The 20,468-nt window shown below is 45.7% G+C and overlaps 1 protein-coding gene across 21 annotated transcripts in view; it reads left to right on the forward strand.

Moving 5' to 3' along the window:
* Positions 1-20,468, forward strand: part of FOXP1 (forkhead box P1) — a 386,150-nt gene that overhangs the window by 253,190 nt on the left and 112,492 nt on the right. For 19 of the 21 annotated variants that reach the window (XM_065686928.1, XM_065686923.1, XM_065686924.1 and 16 more), the window contains one exon: positions 20,081-20,206. In XM_065686928.1, coding sequence (XP_065543000.1) covers positions 20,081-20,206 — 126 coding nt within the window. Of the gene's footprint in view, positions 1-7,689; positions 8,138-11,079; positions 11,100-20,080; positions 20,207-20,468 lie in introns of those variants that run through there. The other 2 variants (XM_065686925.1, XM_065686927.1) reach the window with 2 other exon arrangements.

Genomic DNA, 20,468 nt, shown 5'->3' on the forward strand with positions numbered 1-20,468 from the left:
AACTTATTGCAGAGGCAGTTTTTCCCCTGTTAATGAGGGTAATTTGACTTGGTTGAAGGATTGCAGTTCTTAAGAATTAATGCAGCAATCCAATTCAAAGATTTAAAGAGATCTAAGATTTTTCACAGGTCGTGTGCTAGTGAATGTGCTCCTATCACATAGCAGCTAATGGACTTGAACAACAGTCTGTCATTTACTGTTACCTCAGTGTATAGCAGCTTTGCCCTTGATAGCAAGTCTACTTTCCCAGCAATGCAGGTTATGTAGTAGTGTGGTGTATTTGTAACACTTCTAAGAGACAGTATCCTGTTTCTAACAGACCTAATTACTGGCTAAAGGCAGGTTACCCTTCTGACTTTCTTAATTGTGTGTTTGGATCCTAATCTGCACCACCCTGAAGTATGGTAATGCGCTAATAGCCAAATCTTGATGTTTTCAGATTTGTCTCCACCTCTACACACACATAATCTAATTTCTGTATTGCATTTTCCCTATATCAGTGCTCAAAGGTTAATTACATAAATACGGAAGTGTTAGGCACTAGTCTTTATAAGGTCCTGTTATTTTTTAGGAGTACATTATTACCTTTTAACAGTGTTTTGTAATGCCTTATTTGTAAATGCTGTTGGAAATGCTCTGATTTCTTGATCCTATTATGTTCCTGGATATGAAAAATCCTATTGTAAGGTAATTAGAAGGATTCTCTTCTATATAAATGTGTGTTCTCTAGACAGTGTCACTCTATACTCTGCACACAAGAACCTTTGTTCCTTAATTAGAAAAAGGACTAGAGCTCATTAATTGTGGGTACAAAGTGATGTCTGCTCAAATGGAGAAGCAAAAATACAGTTTAAATAATGATTGATCCTGTGTTTTAAGTCTTATGCTATTTTGTACTGATGGTGATCAATAAGCAACAAGTAACGCAGGTTGGGAAGCATTATGTGAAGGTTTTTATTGACAAATCTCATTTTGCAAGGAGAAACCTGTGTTTGGCACAATAAATAAAGGTGGATGGTAGATGGGCAGCCTCTGCCATTTAGGGAAGCTGACATTTGTCAACAGGCACACCATGGTGATAGCTGAAGTACTAGAGTTAACTCCACCCCATACTTTAGGAAATGAAATAATTGTGGTAGCGATGCAGTCAAAAGCAGTTTGGATCTTGGCCTTACAGAGCTATTACTGTGATGAGAAGAGTATGTTAATTACTGTTCGCAAACAGGATGAGTTGTAACTGTTTGGCTGTTTTGCAGGGTGTTATTTTGGAGGATGAAGATAAGTGCACTTTGTTTTCTGAATGTCACCATCTCTCCGCCATCCTCTTGGGAGGAGTAGGACAGACTCGGGGAGTCAAACCCAGCAGCCTTTACTAAAAGGCTTCGATTTATATGACAGCTACAGAGCAGGGGCGGGCTGATATGTGCTCCCAGCAAAGTCCATTCCCAAAGATCAGGAGCATGTTGGCACTGAGCTCGGTGGTCCTGTTGCCAGAGTGGGATGCTGGGATGGTGTCTGTGGGTTTGGAGTTTGAGTCTTTTGTCATCTGAAGCTTTCCGAAAGTCAGGACTGTGGAGGGCACGTCATTGTGATGCTCATTGTTGGAGGGCGCTGCCCCTCAGGCTCCCAGTCATTATCTCCATCTCTTCCTCTCCATTCCCCACCTTGTCTCAAAGACTTAAGAAAGAGCGAACCAGTCTCATTTTTCTAACCCTAATGAAAACATGCTTTAACAAGGCAAATTGTTTCCTACGTGAAGAATAGGAAAGTTGGAAGATGGGAGTAATTAGGCTTGTTTTTCCTGCTAATAGTTTCACGAATCAAAAAGGTAATGGTAGAGTGTGGTATATATTTCCCTCAAAGCGTATCAGCACTAAAAGAACCCCAGAAAATGGGTTTTTTCTTGATACCTTTCTCTGCTGTATTCATCTTGGTGGGAAAGAAAAATAGTTTTTAAAAGATAAAAAACCTGTTCTTCAATTGACTATGCAAAAATCTTATTGCAGTATTTATTCCAAACCTGCACACATAATGTTCAGTCAAGGAGAAAACAGCAAAAAACAGTTGTTGATGGACTTAGCAGAGAACTGGATTAAATAAGCATTAGTCTACTGAAGCTGATTACAGGAATATGAAAATGCAGTATCTTAATGGTACATATTTTCATGTGGCAGCTCAGTTGCCTTTCATTTTGCAGCTAATATGTCTATTCTTATGAGTCATTTACTTCTTTAATTACCTTTTGCAGGCAAGGCACCATGGTATATTAATGTGAATGATTTTTACTGCCAGTTTATCATACAATGCCCCAGAAGTTGAAAGGCGTAATTGACTTGGAAGAGCAGCTCATGAAGGAAACAATATTTAGTTGACAGTTTTCCTTGTACTCTCTGTTGACGTTTATGAGTTTACACTATGCTAAAGGAGTAATAAACACAATTTTCTTTCAATAACAGGAAACAGTCACTTTTAAAATACATTTGTGGAAAACAGATTCGTTCATTTCTTGAATAAGATAAAATAATGCATTTCCAGTGATGAGATGTATATAAGATTGTCAATTGAATTAAACCTCAGAAGGTGCATTTATAACCTGCCTTAGAGCGTTAAAAGATATTAGGGTGCATATGAATGGAATCAATTAGATGAATATTTGAATTATACACAGATTTGGATAAATCACATTCAGATCTGTGCGTTAGATTATTTGGCAGCCTTCTCTTGCCATCAAGTGTGGAAGTGTGAAGTGGGAATTTGAGGGATGGAGGCTCTGTTTCTGGAGATGGAAGGACACTGGTCAGAATGCTCTTGATAAACCTGTTCGGGGGATTACTGCGGCAACTTTGTGTAACTTTCCTGTAGCCATGGGCTGGAGGAAGGTTTAACATCAGCTTTGCAATCCGTCAGAGTCCATTTTCTTCTGCAGTTCTACTTTTATTGAAATGACCTTGTCAAATGGCAGATTCTTTTCTTTCCAAGCATCCCCAGGACCGCAGTGCACAGGTATGATTAATCATCCCATCCTGCTTTAATTGATTTAAAGGCACAGATACGGAGGGCAGGAGCTGGAAGCCAGCTGGCCCGGCAAGTGCTTCCCTGCTCGGCTTGCAGAGAGTTAAACTTTTCACAGTTTTCCCCGATTGTTTGCAGTTCAGCCCTCTGCACCATAATGAAAGTTTTCTAGCCATCTGTTGTTAAGCTGGCGGTGAGCAAGGCCAGTATATCCAAACAAAGTGCTGGCCTGCTGTAAACTGAACCTGTCAGTTCAGCATAGCTGGGCTGACCTCCCCAGGCGCGGGGCACCACGGTACCAGGCACGGCCGCCTGCTGCCTGCCAGGGGAGCTTCTTGGGGGGACCCTGTTTACTTTTTCCACTTAGCGTTCCTCCCACAGGCTTGAACTAGTTTATACTAAATCTTTACATTGACACTGTTTCTGCTGCTTTTTTTATCCTATTCTGAACTTTCTCCTTTTTTTCCCCCGTCCTTTTTGGGGTACTGAGAAAACATCCATTAAACCCACCACGGCTGTCAGAATTTGAGTGCTTTGGAGGTGATGTGGGGGGACACAGGACAATAACTCAGTGCATGTGTGAGATTGTCTCTTAACGGAGAGAGGCATGTTCCCAAGTATCCCGGTTTGCTTTCCTAGCTCTTATTGTTCCCTTTGTTCTGTATTATTAAGATCAGTTACTCATTTGCTTCTGAGGATTGGGAGTAAAAGGCAAGGTAGAGCACAGCAACCAGCCTCTATTGTCTTCCTGCAAAACCAGGGTGCATCCAGAAGTGGCTGGAGCAGCCTTCCTCCTGCTTCTGTTTGCTTCTACCCAGGGCAGGGGTGGTAGCTTCAGCGTAAGGTACTAGAGGATTTGAAACTTTCTGAGCAGAATTGCAAAGATCAGACTGGAAATGCCCTTTACGTGGAGGGCTCTGGGGTTGGGGCTGTTTTCCTTTCTTGTTGGTACTAAATACACACTAGTTTGGCCTCCCCTCCCCTGCCTCTGTGTGTTTGTGCTTTTTCCAGTCTTGTTCCTCAGAGTGCCTTCCCTTTTTCCTTCCTGCATAAATGCTAGTTTATTTATTACTATCTATCTGGGAGGCAATACATGTCATTTCCCTGCTGATACTCACTCAATGCAAGTGATTTTAAGCATTTTTTTAAGTTTGGCAACAAAACTTGAAGTGCCTGTGGCCAGGAAAGTGACTGTCAGGTATTACCTGTTTGCACTGTTTGGTTTTTGGATGAGATCTACGGTAAATACCTTTATGCTACTGCTACTGCCAAAAGGGCTCTTTCTGCTTTGTTTCATACACTTGTTCTATACCTGCTCACGAGCCTTTGGCTGGTTTCAAGTGTGTTTTACTTACCTCATGATTCTTGGAAAGCAAGCCTGGTTCTCCATGACCCTATGTGCTGTAGTTCTCCATCAGGAGGAGTTTTGCCTGAGGAAGAGCTGCCGAATTTGTGCCGTGCATGAAACCAGGCTATGCCTTTGACAAAGCATATCACAGCCAGTTTGGGTATTCACAGTGTGTAGCAAATGTACTGGAAGCTTTGGAAAAGCAGGAAAAGTCATTAAAAGTCGTACTTTGCCTTTCCGGAAGACTCCACCGAGGGCTTGTGCCAGTGCTGCTGGAGGGTGGGAGTGCCCAGGTGAGGGGATGCAGAAGGGATGCAGGGATGCTGCAGTGAGGTGGTTCGGGTTACGTGCCCTGCCATGTGTTTTCGGGGCAAAAGGGAGTATGATGGTGGTGAAAACCACTCAATTTTAAATTAAAATGACTGCACTTACTAGGAAACTGCATCCAGCTCTAATCTGTTTGTAAGGTGACTGACACATAAAGTGCTTTTTGTTTTAAGGTGGAAGGAAATGCATTCAGGATAGAGTTTCTGGTATAAATGTCAGGTGCAACGCAGTGCATGCTCACTCAAAAAGTCAAGCAGATAACCTTGGCATTTAGGGACATTGCCTTGTATAAAACGAAATAGTATTTTGTTTTTAGAAAGGAGGACTACATTAAGAGGTCACCTATTAGCTGTGTTTTTGCTAGCTGTCTGAAACTCGGCTCTACTGTCTATTAAACTCAAACCACTATGTAAACATTCCTGTGTTGTTCCTGGTCTCTACAATGGCCAAGGGGATCGGGTTTCACCTGCCTGCACATCTTCAAGCAATTAAAGCAATTAGCTTGAAGCCATTTCACATTCAAGGTCTACTGTGACATTCAAGTCCAGAAGAAGTCTAGGAGAAAAGAAGAAGGAAGGCTACAGAAGGGCTGCTGTGCAGCACACACACAACCCGTGAGGGGGGTTTTGGACTAACAGCAACTTCCCAGTGCTGTTGTGAAGCTTTGCAGCAGGCATGCAAAGTTGCTGCTGAGAAAGGGAAAAGATAAAGAAAAAGCACCTAATGATCCTTTAAATTACACCCAAGTTTTGCCTGTTCTGCACTGGGGAAGGGAGGGGGAGGAGGGAGAGAAATAGCAGCGTGATTTGGAACGATGCTTGTGTGAAATAGCACGGTGTTGGTCTTATTTACTGACATTTCTCCTGGCATGGAGATCGTATTTTTCTTCTCATTTAGGTGGGGATTTAATTTGGTGTTTACATTGTAAAACTGCACTCATTCTGGCTAATGTATCCATTACAATGACATTCAGCGTTGAGTTTAGTGATTCCAGCAGTAAGTCTTGAAAGCTGCTATTTTTTAAAAGGTTGGAGCAGATTAGTGGTGACCTTAAAAGATTAAACTAGTAGAGTTTAAAGATAAATAATCAGCCTTTAGCACATTAGATAGCTACATAAGCATGACAGAAGGTGACTTTCTTACAACAGTTTCAGAATCCAGGAAGCATTTTTACATTTGTAACTTGAAGAAGGCAGGGAATGGTGTTTTGCAGAAAGCAAGACATAAACTGATTGCAGCACTTCAAATTGGTTAGTGCAGTTTTAAATCCACAGTTTTCCTGTTGGTTTTATTATGGAGAAGAGGCTAATTTTGAAAGCTGTGCCTGCTGCAAAAGAAGATCTTGCTTTGCTGTCCCGGAGGGTGTTCTTAATCAGAAATAACCGCAGGCTAAATTATAATGTGGAATCCTGCTGCCCTTTAACCTAGCACTGCTGCTCGTTCAGTGTTTGTTAACAAACAGCTCTAAGTACAAAATTGTTTGAGAATTACTTTTTCATTATATTTGCTGACTTCAATTAGAATAAGAAGCTTATTTGGGGAAGAAAAATTAAAAATGTATGGGTTTCTAGAGAAAGTTTCATCAATTGTTTCCTGGCAAGTGTCGCCTTCGGTCCGTGGCGGCGGACTCCATAGCACACGTAATTCAATTTAAATAAAATTATCTTCTGCACTAATATTCCTGCACTGATGGGAGAGGCAGAGCTCAAGAGCATCCCAACACTCAGCCCTTTGAAAGACCTACAGCTAAAATGGTGGCAGGGGCTGAGGCCAGGGCCCCTCTTGCACGTTAGAGGGGACGCGATTCCCCTGTTCCCTAATGAAGAGGCGCAGATTCCCCATCCCTGCGGTGTTTTGGAGCGCTGGCTAGACACAAGTGGCACGGTGTCCTATTTTTATTTCGCTTTGAATAACACGTAATTGAAACGTACAGTCGGCAAATTAATTGGTGAGTTGAAGGTAAGAACTGCTGAGTTAGTGGGAACGGCACAAGCCCTCCTCTTTTTTTCCCCCTTAAGTTTACATGCTGGAGCGGAAGCGCTGTGGTGCTCAGAAAGGAGGTGATGCCTCTGTAAAGCAGATCTTTCCAATTTTATTATTTTTTTTCCAGCTTAGTCTTCTGTTTCTATGATCTGCCTTTTGAACTGTTTTTGTGGCTGATCAGTTCCACCTAATATGTCTCTTGATTTCTGCTATTGTAATACTCAGACGACATGCTGTTCTCTTCATTTTTATAAGCTTTAGATGCTCCTGCCTGTCATACTCTGGCGGTTTATCTTCAGCGTCTGGATTTGCTTTCAGACTTGCATGTCTATCAAGCTGCTGTTGCTTTGAATGTGAGATCAAAAGAAGATGAATTCCAGTAAAAAATTTCCTTGTATGAAGAAAAGATTGGGGGCCTATGTAAACATCCCACTGACAGCTCCCAATGAGTTATTTTAGCAGAGCATTAGCACCCAGAATGACAGACAGTCCAAGACTACATGCTAAATAACAAATCAGTTCCTTCAGCGGCGGCAGCGCGTTGCCACAACAGCAATACATTTTCTAAAGGAATCCTGTTCCTCTTTTTTATTGAATATGGCTGTTCGACTGCTCATCTCTTCACGAGCTGCCTTCAAGTGCCAGCCCCAGTTTACTTTTTCTTGACTATATCTGTGTCATGTCACCAATATGACAAAAGACAGGGCTTTGATAATTGGACGGGGAGACGGTTAGTTAGTCATCTCGAGTTGAATAGGTAGTTTGTTTTGGGGAGGGGAAGGAGACTGACGACGAAGGGAAAGCATCTGCCTGAATGCTCTTTTGGAGATGCTGGGTGCAAGTCCTGCCCCTGAGACAAGTTGCGTTTCTTGGGTGGTTGTTTATATTTCAGTTCATGTAGTTGGAGAAAACAGCTCTGAAGCCCGGCCAGCCTCACGAGCCAGTTTTAAAAGCAAGTTACGGCACCATACAGGGTAGGGAAGTCAGGCTTGGCTGAACTTACGTGCAAATGTGAATTTGCCTAGATGCAGAAGCGAGGTGTGCTTTTTGCTGCTGTTTGGTCTAGTTGGGGACATAATTAGTTCTGCATGTTTCTGCTTAGAGACAGGGAGTATTTAATAACGCAGAATTGCTAGGGGTTTTGTGCCTGGTGCAGTACTAAACCCAACTTTGAGATTACCTGCGAGCCGCAGCCGATCTCGCCACTTCGCAAGGGAAGAATTAGGGAAGGAATGCATTGCGGTTTCTTTGTCATTTAGTAAAAGCAGAGGTTGCTACTGTGGAGGCAGAGACCCGGTGGCTGCCGGTGAAGGGCAGTGCTCCAGCGCCGTCTCCCTCCAGCCTGCGCTCCGGCTGCACAGCACTTCCTGTTTATTCAAACATCTTTTTACCATTCTTCAGCCCCCGCTTCACAGAAACAGCCAGAAACACATCTCCAGCGTGAAGACGGAAATCTAAAGGCAGACAGTAAGAGCTTACTCTGTTAAACTCTTCATTTTCTCTGCAAGCGCTCAGAGAAAAGGAGCGTGCAGGCAGGGCTGAACTTTTAACTTGCTGCCTTGCGCGGGCAGCTTGGCAGCACAGCAGAGGGGAATTGCTTAGGTTTAAAGCAAAAGAAGCCGGTTCAGGTTGTTTACTGCGGCATTGACAACGAGGGTGGGTTTTGGGGTATGGCTTCAGAGAACCGTGGCGAGGACACAGTCCTCTTTCAGGGTGCCCATCGCCTTGCGACATCCCTCTGGAGCGAGAGCAGCCGTGTGTCACTGTCCCCACTGCTCCACGGGTGCTGTGGCTTCTCTTCGCACAAATAGCAAGAAGAAAAGCCCCAGAGCAACTCCCCCGGATGAAAGCAATGTGGTTGCTGCTCTGAGCAGCAAAAGAGAGGGGTGCAAGCCCAAGGAGTCCCTTTTTGTTTTCTGCAAATTGTTTGCATCGTAGCTCCGGCACCGCTTGCGAACCAGCCTCGCTAATATTTGTACCAATTTCATGCTAATAAAAATCAGGCTGCTGAGACAAGCATGGCTATTATCTCATTCATATTACTATTGTTTAGACCTGTGGTACTACAAAAGGAAAGGGAAAGCGTGCTCACGCCGGGTAATGGTTGTTAACTTCTCACGTGAGGGATTTTCTCTGCAGTTTTTCAGTATTAATGATTGTTGTATGAATGGTCTTCAGGGGTTGTTGGAAGATAGTGTAGATCCTCTGGGTAATCCGTGCTGCAACACGTACGCTGGATTTTATCCCCCTCTGCTCAAGTGACTTATAAAAGTACTTGATATTTCTTGGTTGTTTCTCCCCCGTTCAAGAGTCCCCTGAAATAGCAGGTAACTTTTGGTTTTGGTAAGCATTCGTGGTGCTCATGGAGTGTGAAACATAACAGAAAATGGAAAATATGCCTGCCCCATGGAGAAAACCCATCCTCCTCGAGGCTTTTCCTGCCTCTCCGAGATCCAAATACACTTTAAATGTTTAAGCTGTAAACCCCCGTCTTCCTAGAAGAGAGAGGCAGAAATCAAGCTGTGTGTGCAGCCAAACCGCAAGTACAACAAACATATTTTTAAAATATATTGCTAGTCTGGCTTTTTAATGTTCAGAAGTTGTTCTACTTTGCAGGGGGATAAAAAAATGGTGTTTGCAACTGCCTTAAGGACAATTTGTTTAACAGTAGGAGTAATTGCATGGGGAAAATGGAAAGAGTGACTGAAGTTATTTACTCAGATGTTAGTGTAGGTGTGGGGCAGAAAACTCACTGTGGGAACAGTGGGCTGCTTTTCTTGGTATCTTAGTCTATTTGATGACCATCAAATTTCCCAGCTCACTGGTTTTGTTTTTTCTGGATGGCATGTTTGATTATTTATCAGAAGGGAAAGGGAGTAACTGAAGCAAATAAACATGTGACCGAGCTGTGTTTTGTTTTCCACTCAGAAGGCTGTGCCCTTTAACAGATACACAGAAAATAATAAACGTATTGTTTTATGATAAAAGGAAATTATGTGTATCATTTTCTTTAGCAAGGCCATTAACCCCTTGTGTTCGGTGGTCTCCGCCTTCTGGCAGCTTATTGGGTTTGCAGCTCAGAATTAAAAGCACTTAAAAGCCCCTCTTGTGTGGAACATTTCCATGGATTACTGCTTCACCCCTTTGGACTTGCTGGATTTATGACGCAGTCATTTCTGTCTCAGCACATCGCTGCTCCTCTCCCGAGTCCTACTTGGGGTAGGATTGACTAAAGGAGAGGCACTTTGAACTTGTAGAAGGGTCCTGACTGCTGAAGAAAACCTTGGAGAATGCGGCTGGGATCTTTTAGGTGCCAATATCTGTGTCTGTGCGGCACAAGGGGTTTGCAGCTGGATTTGGTCCGTTAGAGACAGTGTCAATTTGTGTGATTCTCTTTTCAATGCCAGGTGTCTAGCATGTAGCGTGTAGTATTTCCTTTGTAATACCAGCTTAGGACAATGCTCATTATCTTCCCTGAAAAAAAAACAAACCAGCAACCCATCCTATAAACTAAATCACTGTCAGGAAGTAAAATACAGGTTTGCCTCATCTCTGGGAAGCATGTTGCATGCTTTAGCTGCTTTTATGGGATTAAAAGAAACAAGTTAAGACTGTCATGCACATGAAAGGAAACCGAGATGTGGTTTGTTTCACATTGTGCAGGTAGGTATAAATTTAATAGACTGACTTGCTTTCAAAATCTCTCTTTGTCTCCCCGAATCGCATGTCAGTTCCAGCACGTTGATGAGCTCCACGGTCCGTAATAGCGCCTGACTGCCGCTGCCCTGCAGGTGCCGTATCAGCAGGGGGGTCGTCCTCATCCTCAAGGATGTAGGTTCCCTTTATGGAACAGGTTCAGATCAAAACCAGGAAAATTTGCCTGACATCTTGAAGTTAAGTAGAAATGCCAAGAAGAGGAAGGGCTGGTGAAGTTAGGACCCGAAACTTAAAGGTGATGAAAGAAGGAAGAGGAAGCGAGTGGCTTGGAGCTAGGTGACGTGGTCAGGGGCTGGGCTGGGGGATGTGGCAGCCACCCTGCACCCAGTGGCTCCCCAAGGGTCGACGGGGCTCAGGGTGAGCTGGGGAACAGGGTTTGAGGTTAACAGTTGAGGGGTGGAGGCACCTGAGAAGGCAGAGGGACAGGAGCAGTTGAATCCCATCGGACATGGGGTCTCTCCAGCTCTGGCTGTAGTCCTTGGGCAGAAGCCCATGAAGGACACTTAGAGGACCTATCCGTGGGGGAAAGTTTCCTCCTAGCCTGCAGTGATTTATGGTTGGCTCATGCCCTGAAGCATAAACATTTGTATCCTGATTTATATTTTTATCTTTCCAAAGGTAGCGGTAGATGCTCTCATTACTATCTGTGCAAGTGTCTAATCCGTTCTTTGCATCCGCCTCATGCTCTTGGCACTGGCGATACCGTGTGACAGTAAGTTCCAGAGTAATTATGAGTTGTGTATTAAGAAAGAAAAAAAAAAATCCCGTTATCTGCTTAGGATTTTTTTTTTTTGTGGTGGTTGTTGCTTCCTGACTTCATTCAATGTCCCCTTTCTGTTGCTTATGAGAAATGGCAAACAGCACCAGATGTACCTTCTCAGGCCGAGTCACAATTTGTGTACTTTTGTCATCTCCCCTCTTACTCATCTCTCGCTAAACACTCCCACCCTTATCAATCTCTCCTTGGCTCTGCCAAGACCTCTAATCATTTTTGTCACCTCCATCTGAACCTTGCCTATTTTTGCTTTACCAGAATCTTTCCAAATGAAGGTTTTCAGAAGCTATTCTAAATTAGGTTGTGCCATAGGCTCGAAGTGCAGAGATGTGATTTGCGGCATTTGTTTCCCATGTTTTGGCTTGTCCCAACATTTTGCTTCCTTCATTCACCCAGCAGCAGTGAGTGTCTGCTGGTGCGTGGTGAGATGTCTGCAGTCAGGGGCTTTATTTCGTGGGCCTCTCAGTATGAGTTTGTCATACATTGTTTTGGAAAACAAGCTTAAAATATGTTCCCTGTTCTGTTGACCACACAGGGGAGCACGCAAGCAGCTGTATGCAATATACTATTTATGTTGTAGCAACAAAAGGGTACTCTTCCTTTTCTCCCCCTTCCCCCCCCTCCCCATCCATCTTCTCTTCCCTATTAAAAAATCCGAGAACTTCCCGTGCTTTTGACATCCAAGAAAAACGCGGCTCAGCAGTGAATAGTCCTCCAAATATTCAAAGGTCTGGTTCACTTTTTTGGATAAACACAGGAGTTCAGAATCTGATCTCGAGCCTACAGAAACGAGCTGGAAATCCCATAAGATTTTTTCATCCCTCAGCGATAGTTCAGTTCTGGTTCAGTTTGCACAGGGAGCCAAGATCTGTATCCTTTCTCGTTTTACCGGGATGTGTTGGCCCATCCCTCCTTTCTTGCTGGTACAGACCGCTACATGCTGTGAATCTTGACATGCCAAAATAAAGAGCGACATTTTTAATGTTTGGGAACTTTTTGCCAGATGCTTTTTAAATGGCTTTGATGAGTCTTGACTGTGACTCCTTAGAAGAGGGGACAGAAGGTGTTTTTACAGCGCAGCCGCCTGAGGATTCTGTTTGCACCTCAGGAATGGGATTTTTGTAGCTGTTGTTGTGGCTGGTTTGGGGTTCGCAGGTTTTTGGTGTTCGCTGGGTTTGTCGTCTTACCCTGCCTGCCCCCTTCCATCTCTTTTGGGTCTCTGGGTATTTGGAGAAAACTGAGACCACCTTTTCCTCCAAGTTGGTGGAATTTATGAATAGAACACAGAATTAAAACCGGCTCCTTTGGAGGTAAATCCCTATTGTCCCTCTGCGTGGGGCTGGGTCCCCACTGCTGCTGAGCTGGGATAGTGGGCAAGGATCTTGCCAGCCATGGGGCGGGCTGCAGGGTGGTAGGGCAGGAGCGTGGAATCCTCCTGCTCCTGCTGATAGAAGTAACCTCAGTGCCCATGACGACAAAGTGTACCAGGGCCGGGCAGAGGCAACTCCACCCTGTGGGTTTGGAAAAGAGGGTTTCTGTTTCCAGAGCGTTTTTCTGGAGGGGATCTCCTCAACTGGTAGCCAGGATCTATTCCAAAGGAAAGAAACTAAGCCTGCTGGAAGAGAAATAAAGACTCATCTTCTTTCTTTATGACTATTCTCATAGATGCTTCAGCATGAGGCATGTTGCCAGCTCCCTTGCTCCAAGCCTGCCCCCATCACATCAAGGACAGGATGTGAGCATGCGGACCTCCAGGTCCCTTCTCTTTTTTCCAGCATGGGAATCACTCATTAGTCACTTGGCTAGATCAGTCTACTGCATCTAAGCAAAGCCTTCGGGGCCAGCTGATCATCTTATTCGAGTAAAGGATTGTTGTTGAAGCTCTCCTCTGTGATGAGCTGGCTGTTAGCCCCTCGGATGGAGCCAGCCTTGCAGAGGAGCTGCAGCTGAATGATGCTGCGCGGGGTACAGGCAACCAGCAGCATCTCCCCTGGCTCACAGCATCCCTCTGCTGCGCCTGGGGCGGGGAGTTGGGTACGGGGTAAGTGGAGGAGGATTATTTACTGAAACAAGGAAATACAGAATGCGATGGGGATTATGGTGATCTCAGTCCAAGGCTGGCGAGGAAGCTGAACAGCAGAGCTGCTTCCCCAGGTTGTGTTGGATCCTAGCAGAGCCCCATGTCCTGCCTGTAATTATCTCCAGGGTTCCCTCTGGTGCCGGGAGCAGTGCTGGGGCTTTTGGCCTTGGCTCCTTTTCATGTGTGGTGCAAAGGGTCAGGTTGGTGGGAACAGGGAGGGAGCACATAGCAGCTCGTTTCCCCATTCTGGAGGAAGATGAAAGAGCTGGGTACGAATGTCAGAGGGAATAAGTGCTGCAAGAACATCTGCTTCTCTTTTTTGTGTCTTCTACATTTTATTCCTCCTCTTCATTTTGGTTCCTTTCCTATTCTCTCTAGTTGGTTCATCTCACCTCCCCCTGTTCTGTTCCTCCCAGAGGAACAGCACTACCCACTGCTGTCGCTTTGCACTGTGTTTTATTTTTTTTCCTCTTTGCATACTGCTCTGCTCCTTGCCGGTTTCCACACGTTGTGCGGCTCCTCAGCCTGTCGGAGGAGAGCTGCAGCAGGGCTCCCCTCCAATGTGTCTGCCTCCTACCACCGCTCCTCTACATCTGCTGCTCCAGGAGAAGAGGGTGTCACAGGAGAGGAGATAGAGGAGGCAGGAGTGGGAGAGACATGAAGCAGCTCTGAAGCTTGGGTGCATCCGGGCTTCTGAGCTTGTGAGCTGCATCTTGCCGCTCTGCTGGGAGCAGCTGTGGAGTGGAGCGGGGTGTGAGGACAGATGGGAGCTGAGAAAGAAGAGAGATTGCTGGCTGAGTCTAAATCCCACCTCGTCCCACCCGGGAGAAACAAAGGTACTTGCCTTGTGAGACTAAATGGAAGCAGGAAACCCTTCTGAGAGATGCGCCATGTCTCCACTGTGAGAGGCCCCTTTACCTGCAAACCGGGTGGTCCCTCAGTGCCTAAAAGACATGTGAAACTCTGGGAAAAATAGATGGTGGAGAGCTGCATGCCTGGATGCTGCAAAGCAATGCTTTGCCCAAGACACTGTGGGGAAAGCTTAGCTGCAATCATAGCTGGGTAAGGATCCAGCTATCCGTTACTGCTCTGAGGTCAACCCAGAAGGTCTCGTTTCTGGAGTCTGGGACTGGGGTAGCATTGTTTTTTCTCCAAGAGTTGATTGTGCCCTTAAAAATATCTTCTGTCTCATCTCTCTCTGCTTGTTGTGTTGTGTTTTGCTTTTTAATGACCATAACTGAAATAACGGACAGATGATGATGTTGGCTGGCAAGTAACTTTCCGGATTTACTGCTTGGACACTTCAGATGGCTGTGGGACCATCTCTGATTTCTGGGAACACTTCCTTCCTCCTTTCTCAAGTTGCTTTCCTGATGGGCAGCTTTGTCCACCTGGAAAGGCCCAAAATTCTTAGGAATCTGTAAAAACTCAAGGGATTTTGTTTTGTTCCCTTCTATGTGCATGCTTCTCCATTTCGGAGGCAGCCAATTACTGCACAACTGTCCTGGGAATTGGCAGTCAGACAGGACGCCGGTTTCTTTTGCATCCTCATGTCTGTTGCTTGTCTGCCCACCCTCCAACTTACATACTTTTCCATACGTCCTGCAGTTCCCTGGATCAGTCTTTCCATGCCTGATAAAACTCAGGTGCAGAAGTAAGCTTTTCCTGGCATTAGAGTCAGACCCATTATAGCCCTAGGTCTTCACATTTCATTAATAGCTGATTGATATTAATATCGGTTGGAGCAGATAGGAAAGGAGGCGCTGAGCTGTTTTTCTTCAATAGAAACAGGCTGATGGAAAAACAGTTGGAGAGTCACTGCCTTGTTGTACTGGCTGCAGTGGTGGAACAAGTTAGCAAGAGGCTCCATAGGACTGGATCCTGTTACTGTTTTCCTTATGTACTAACACTGTAAGCAAGTATATGGCATTTAAGCAGCATTCTATTTTTAAAGTTCTGCTCTTTTTCTTTCCAGTGTGTTTCCCTTCCCCAGCCCCCTTCAGGAGTTTCTAGCCACATGCAGTCAGAGGCTGGGCTATGTTTTTACCCTTTGATCAGAACTTACCCAAAGAGGATGATGAAACTGAAAGATAGAGCTGCTTGCTGAAAATGTTGTATTACAACAGTAACTTGGGTGGTAACAGTGCCTGGGCAAACAACAGCTGGGCAAACAACTCACATTCTGTCTATCTTGCAATAAAATGGTCTTGGGCATCTCAAATGTGTACTTCTCCCCCCACCTGGTGCTTTGACTAGTTGGGAAACCTCAGGTGGTTGCCACTTCCCTAAGCACAGGGAGAGGGATTTTTGATGGGGCTTCCCACTTAATCTGTGGCATCTTTGAATGAAACAGTCTTGATTCATCTCACCGTGAATGTGCTGTTAAAATGCTTCATGGGTTAGTGTCACCCTGTGTTGGCTCCCACATATCATCCCTAGTTTGGTCAATCTCTCTGAAGTACAGCGTTTCAGTTGCCTTTTTACTGCTCTCTGTTTTACGCCAGAAAATCTCCTTATCTCTGGTGATTTCCTAATGGATAAGAAAACAGCTTGGGAGTTCATTTACTGTATCTTGCGTTTAGGCATAGCACCGAGCAGAATCAGGATGACTTGGTTGGTAGTGAGCCTTTTACTGATGTTGTCCTTTCAAATCCTGTTGATAGTGACCAAGAACCATGACACTCAGGAGATGCTCTTGCTAGGGGATGCTTTGATTTCTCTTCCTTCAGTAAGTGGGAAGATTTCCTGCTTGTATTTCAATGCACAGAGGAGAATGATTGCTGATGGTGTATGATTAGCTGCTGGAGGCCAGGGTTGGCATTTGGGTCTGTTGTCCCAAGGCTTGCAGGCTCTTCAAGCAGTGCAGACTGGTGGCACATAACATGGCTGCTGGTAATCATGGGCTAGATATCTGAATCACCTCTGTGGTTCTGGGGCTCTTGGCATCTCTACCTGCCTGTCCTGTGAAGGACCATGCAGTTGCCTGGATACACAAGCACGAGCTATGTTTACCACAGCCCCTGCAATTGTTCACTTGCAGAAGTGGAGATTTCGGATGTAATTATGGCAGTGGGGAGGAATGTGTGAAAAGAGCTTGGAGATGTCAGAGCACCTGCTCGTGAGGAGAGGGCCACGTTAGCAGAGCTGTTGGCTAGCAGTAAACAGTCCTGGCACCCTTGTTTCAGGACTTGGCAGCAGCAGGAGTTGAACCGAGTCCAGCTTTACTCTCTACTGCCTGTTCAGTAAGTTGAGGACAAGGCAGATGATTAAGGAAATGTGGGGAAACTGCTACAGAAGCTTTTGGAAAGATAAGAGACTTTGGTCTCCATGTCTGACAGTCTGGCACTTCTCACTAGCATTGAATTCACATGCAAATCAAAGGCAACATCTACTCCCACAGGAAGCTTTATTAATGTACAGGCCTGCTTGCGAATCTCCGTGCTGATGAAGGTTGTGGGACTGACTTCACTCTCAAATTAATTTCCCCGTCTATTCTTGCTTGAGCACTGTGCAGCATTGGCAGCCTCAGCAGGGCTCCCTCACCAGCATCCAGCAATGGACTACGAGTGGAACCAGAGAGGAGGGTAGAGGTGCAGCACTTGCTGGCTCGGATTAAATGGGATGTGCGGATGTTCACCAGGCTTGAACCAACATCAAGAAATTAGTTTCATGAAGGCACTCCAAGTGGACTTGAAATACTTTGCATATAAGAGGAAAGAGGGTTGGTGCCTCCAGAACTGAACTAGCCATCTTCTACACGTCCCATCATGTGTAAGGAGTGTGGATGAGACTTGGAAATGGCAGGAGTAGTGCTTGGTCTGAGACAGGAGAGAGGAAGGTCTGAGCAGGGAAACATGGAGGGACTTGGCATCCCTGGGTTCACTGTACCACCAAGGATGCAGTAGCTGCTTGATGCAGATGTTCAGTAAGAACCAGATCCGAGTTATAAACAGCCTTCCGCATCTTAAACCCTAGCTCATCTGATGCTTAGCTTTTATTGCTGTCAGTTATTTATAAGTAGAAAAGTGAAATCTTGAGAGAAGAGAGATGAGAAATGCCATTTCAAGCTGCAGTCCCCTGAGCTGTCAGCTTGCTGCCATCTCACCTCTGCCTGCCCCTCCATGTTTCTCCCTTTGCTGTTCCTGTCCATCCCAGATCCTTGTATCTGGGATATTCCCTTTGGCCAACCCATTCATTACTCTCATTCTTCTTAATCCCTTCCTTCCCCCCAGTGCCAGGACAAGTGCCAGCCCGACATGGACCACGGTGATGTAAGATGTCACCTTGAGTGGGTGCTGTGCAGGTGGGACCAGAGCAGGGACAGAGCTCTGGCTTTGCCCCATCAGAGCCTTGCCCTGAGGGCAGAGATCATCAGCATGGGGTCAGCTGTGCTAAGGACTGGTGGTGGCAGCAGCCACCCCACCAAGCTGCGCAGAGCTTCGTGGCCAGCTCGAGCAGAAAGCAGGCATTTCTTGCACGGCTACTTGTTCTGGGAATCTTCAAAAATTTCTGGCAGCCAATTTAATTGTGCAACCTCTCAGCTGCCAGAACGGGTAGAATATGATCATATCACATGAAATGCATGCAGGGTCTGCTATAGCAACTGTATTTCAAAGAGACAACACATATGGTGACTGGTTCTTTTTGGAATAATATCTATAAGCTGATGATGTTTTATTCAAAAAGGCTGTAGCTTGAAAGGTTAGGGATGTTCTGATTGTTTAGTGTATGATTAAAGAAAGGCTTCTGTGGGTTTTTTTGGCCTATTGAATCTAATTACTGGGAACTAAAATGATCATTTGATTGCACATTTACCTGGAATTATTCTTCTGCAGAGCCAGTCTTAATAATATATAATAATATGTTGCGCTTGTACTGTATAGCGCTTCTTGTCTGAGCAACTCAGAGTGCTTTACAAGTATTCATTAATTAAATAAGCCATACAACAGCCCTGTTAAGTAGGTGAGTATTTGTTGCCCATCCCCTTAAGCCTTGTAGGTTTTATTTCTGCTGTTTCTGCCCACCCTTGAAGATGTTTTAACAGCTAAATAAGCTAATTCAATAAAAATAACCTTTTTTTTAACCATTCTTAGCACATTCTGCAGAAAGGTTTCCTTTGTTGCATTGTGTTAATTGCTGGGCTCTAGGTTCTTGATGTTGAACCGATGGCGAGGGTGGTTGTAGATGTGTGTGTGAGCAGAGACGTGCCCTGCTTGGCAGCTCCTCACACCCCTCATGGAGACATAGACCATTGTAGAGATGCTCCCCAAGCACTGAGTTATGGCCAGTTTGAAGTGTAAAGGCTGACTTCTTCATCACACCAAGGTCTGCCGGAAATCACATCCAGCCTTACGGAGTTTTTCTGATCCAGTGGAGACTTGTTAATGAATCTGAAATGAGGGCTCATTGTCGGAGCATGGTAAGGTCTCTGTGCCCAACTTGCGTTGGTGTGCTGGCCAGCAGCGGTCCTTCTTCAGCCTCTCCCTGGGCTGCTGAATGTCCCTTCAAAGTCAAATACAGGCCTAGGCCATAAAACAGCAAGGTTTTACTGGGGGTGACAGATCCGAGTTTGCAGTCCTCAGTGTCAAACCTTTCCCAGCAGTTCTGTGCTGAGATGAGACACTTGCACCTCGGAGAAGCAAGTGAAACCCGAAGCATATCTGACTCCTTAATTAAATAGGTATTAATTAAGTCACTCAGAGAGCATACACAGTAGGAGTGGGGAAGGCTTTTTCCCTCCTTCCGTGTAGGCATCTTGCAAAGGGACTATTTTTCTTGTTTTACATTAATGAAGTCTTCAGCCTTCCCACTTTTCCACCTACACATGTACTGAACGTCTCCAAGGAGACCAAGGCGGCCCGAGTCCGGTGCTGGTGAATCCTCTGGGAGCAGCGGGCTCAGGTCTCAGCAGCGGAGCCTCAAGGATGCCACCGCCTGTCTTACTGGGATTATCCTTCTGGTCCCTCGTCTGGGGAGCCAGGGCAGGGACTTGGCCCTTGTACTTCTTTCCCCTTCACCTTCCCTTGTTTTCTTTTCCCCACCTGATGCAGAAATGAGGCCCCACAGAGCTCCAGTGCCCAGGGCCACTCTTCTCTCACTTTGCACAAAGTACTGCAGTAGCTCCCCACTGTGTGATGCTCTGTTCTTGCTTTAATGATCGTATCCTTTGCCTCTCCACCCCGTAAGGCTGCGCTGTCCCTTCGCTGCTCTGCCTCCTCCCTTCTGAGTCCCCACTGCTGGTCCGTCACGAGCTCTTAGTGATTTTGGTGGGCTGAGGTGCTGTCCCTGCTTTTCAACGCATTCACTGTGAATGCTCCTCGCAGCTTCCTCAGCCTTCAGCATGGTACCTTTGGGATTCTCTGCTTGCCACTGGCTCTTCTCTTCCTCCTACCACAGCCTTCCAGAAACTTCCCTGACTTCCTCTGGCTCTCAGGAGAGCACGCAGTGATATATGACTGCCCTCTTCTGTAAACCTGACCTGACCCACTGGAAAAGAGGAGCATGAAAGCCATTAGCACAAGAGCCTGCTGGTAGCTAGGAGGGCTGTGAGCTGCTCCTGCAGCTACACAAGGCTCCCACCCAGGAGCTGAACGTCAGCTGCTGCTGTTTTCCTCATAGTCTCCATAGAATAGGAAACTCAGCAGTGGGATATTGCCCCTTTGAATGCAAGTGCTGACTTGTCTTTTTTTGTGGAAGTCAACTGCTTTCCTTAGTGAGGGTGCTTCAAGAGCGGAATTGTACCCCATGGCCAAGGGTTGCCTTGACCCTAGGTACTGTGCATGTAGCTCCCCACACCCTGTCTGCTGTAAACTCAGTTTTCAAACCTCTTCCCTTGCAGGCTCTCCAGGTAGCACGGCAGCTTCTACTGCAACAGCAGCAGCAGCAGCAACAGCAGCAGCAGCAGCAGCAACAAGTTAGTGGATTAAAGTCTCCGAAGAGGAATGATAAACAGCCAGCCCTTCAGGTAAGGGGAGCCTCTGTGCCTCCCTGAGCAGGCTTGTAAAAGCTGAATAAATGTGTCTTCCTTGTGGATGTTGGGATAGGACATTCAGGAGCTTCCTCCTAGTGAAGTCCACACAGAGCGGCTGTGGCTGATGTAGGTGGTGTGAGGACCTGTGCTAGGTGTGCTTGAAAATCCCACCACAGCATATTTACATGAGTGTGTATGTCTATTAGCAAGTGGTAGGTTTGGATCATGACAAAATGGAATAGCTTTTGTTACTGTG

The sequence above is a fragment of the Lathamus discolor genome, chromosome 7 (assembly GCF_037157495.1).
Source record: "Lathamus discolor isolate bLatDis1 chromosome 7, bLatDis1.hap1, whole genome shotgun sequence".
Taxonomy (NCBI): domain Eukaryota; kingdom Metazoa; phylum Chordata; class Aves; order Psittaciformes; family Psittacidae; genus Lathamus; species Lathamus discolor.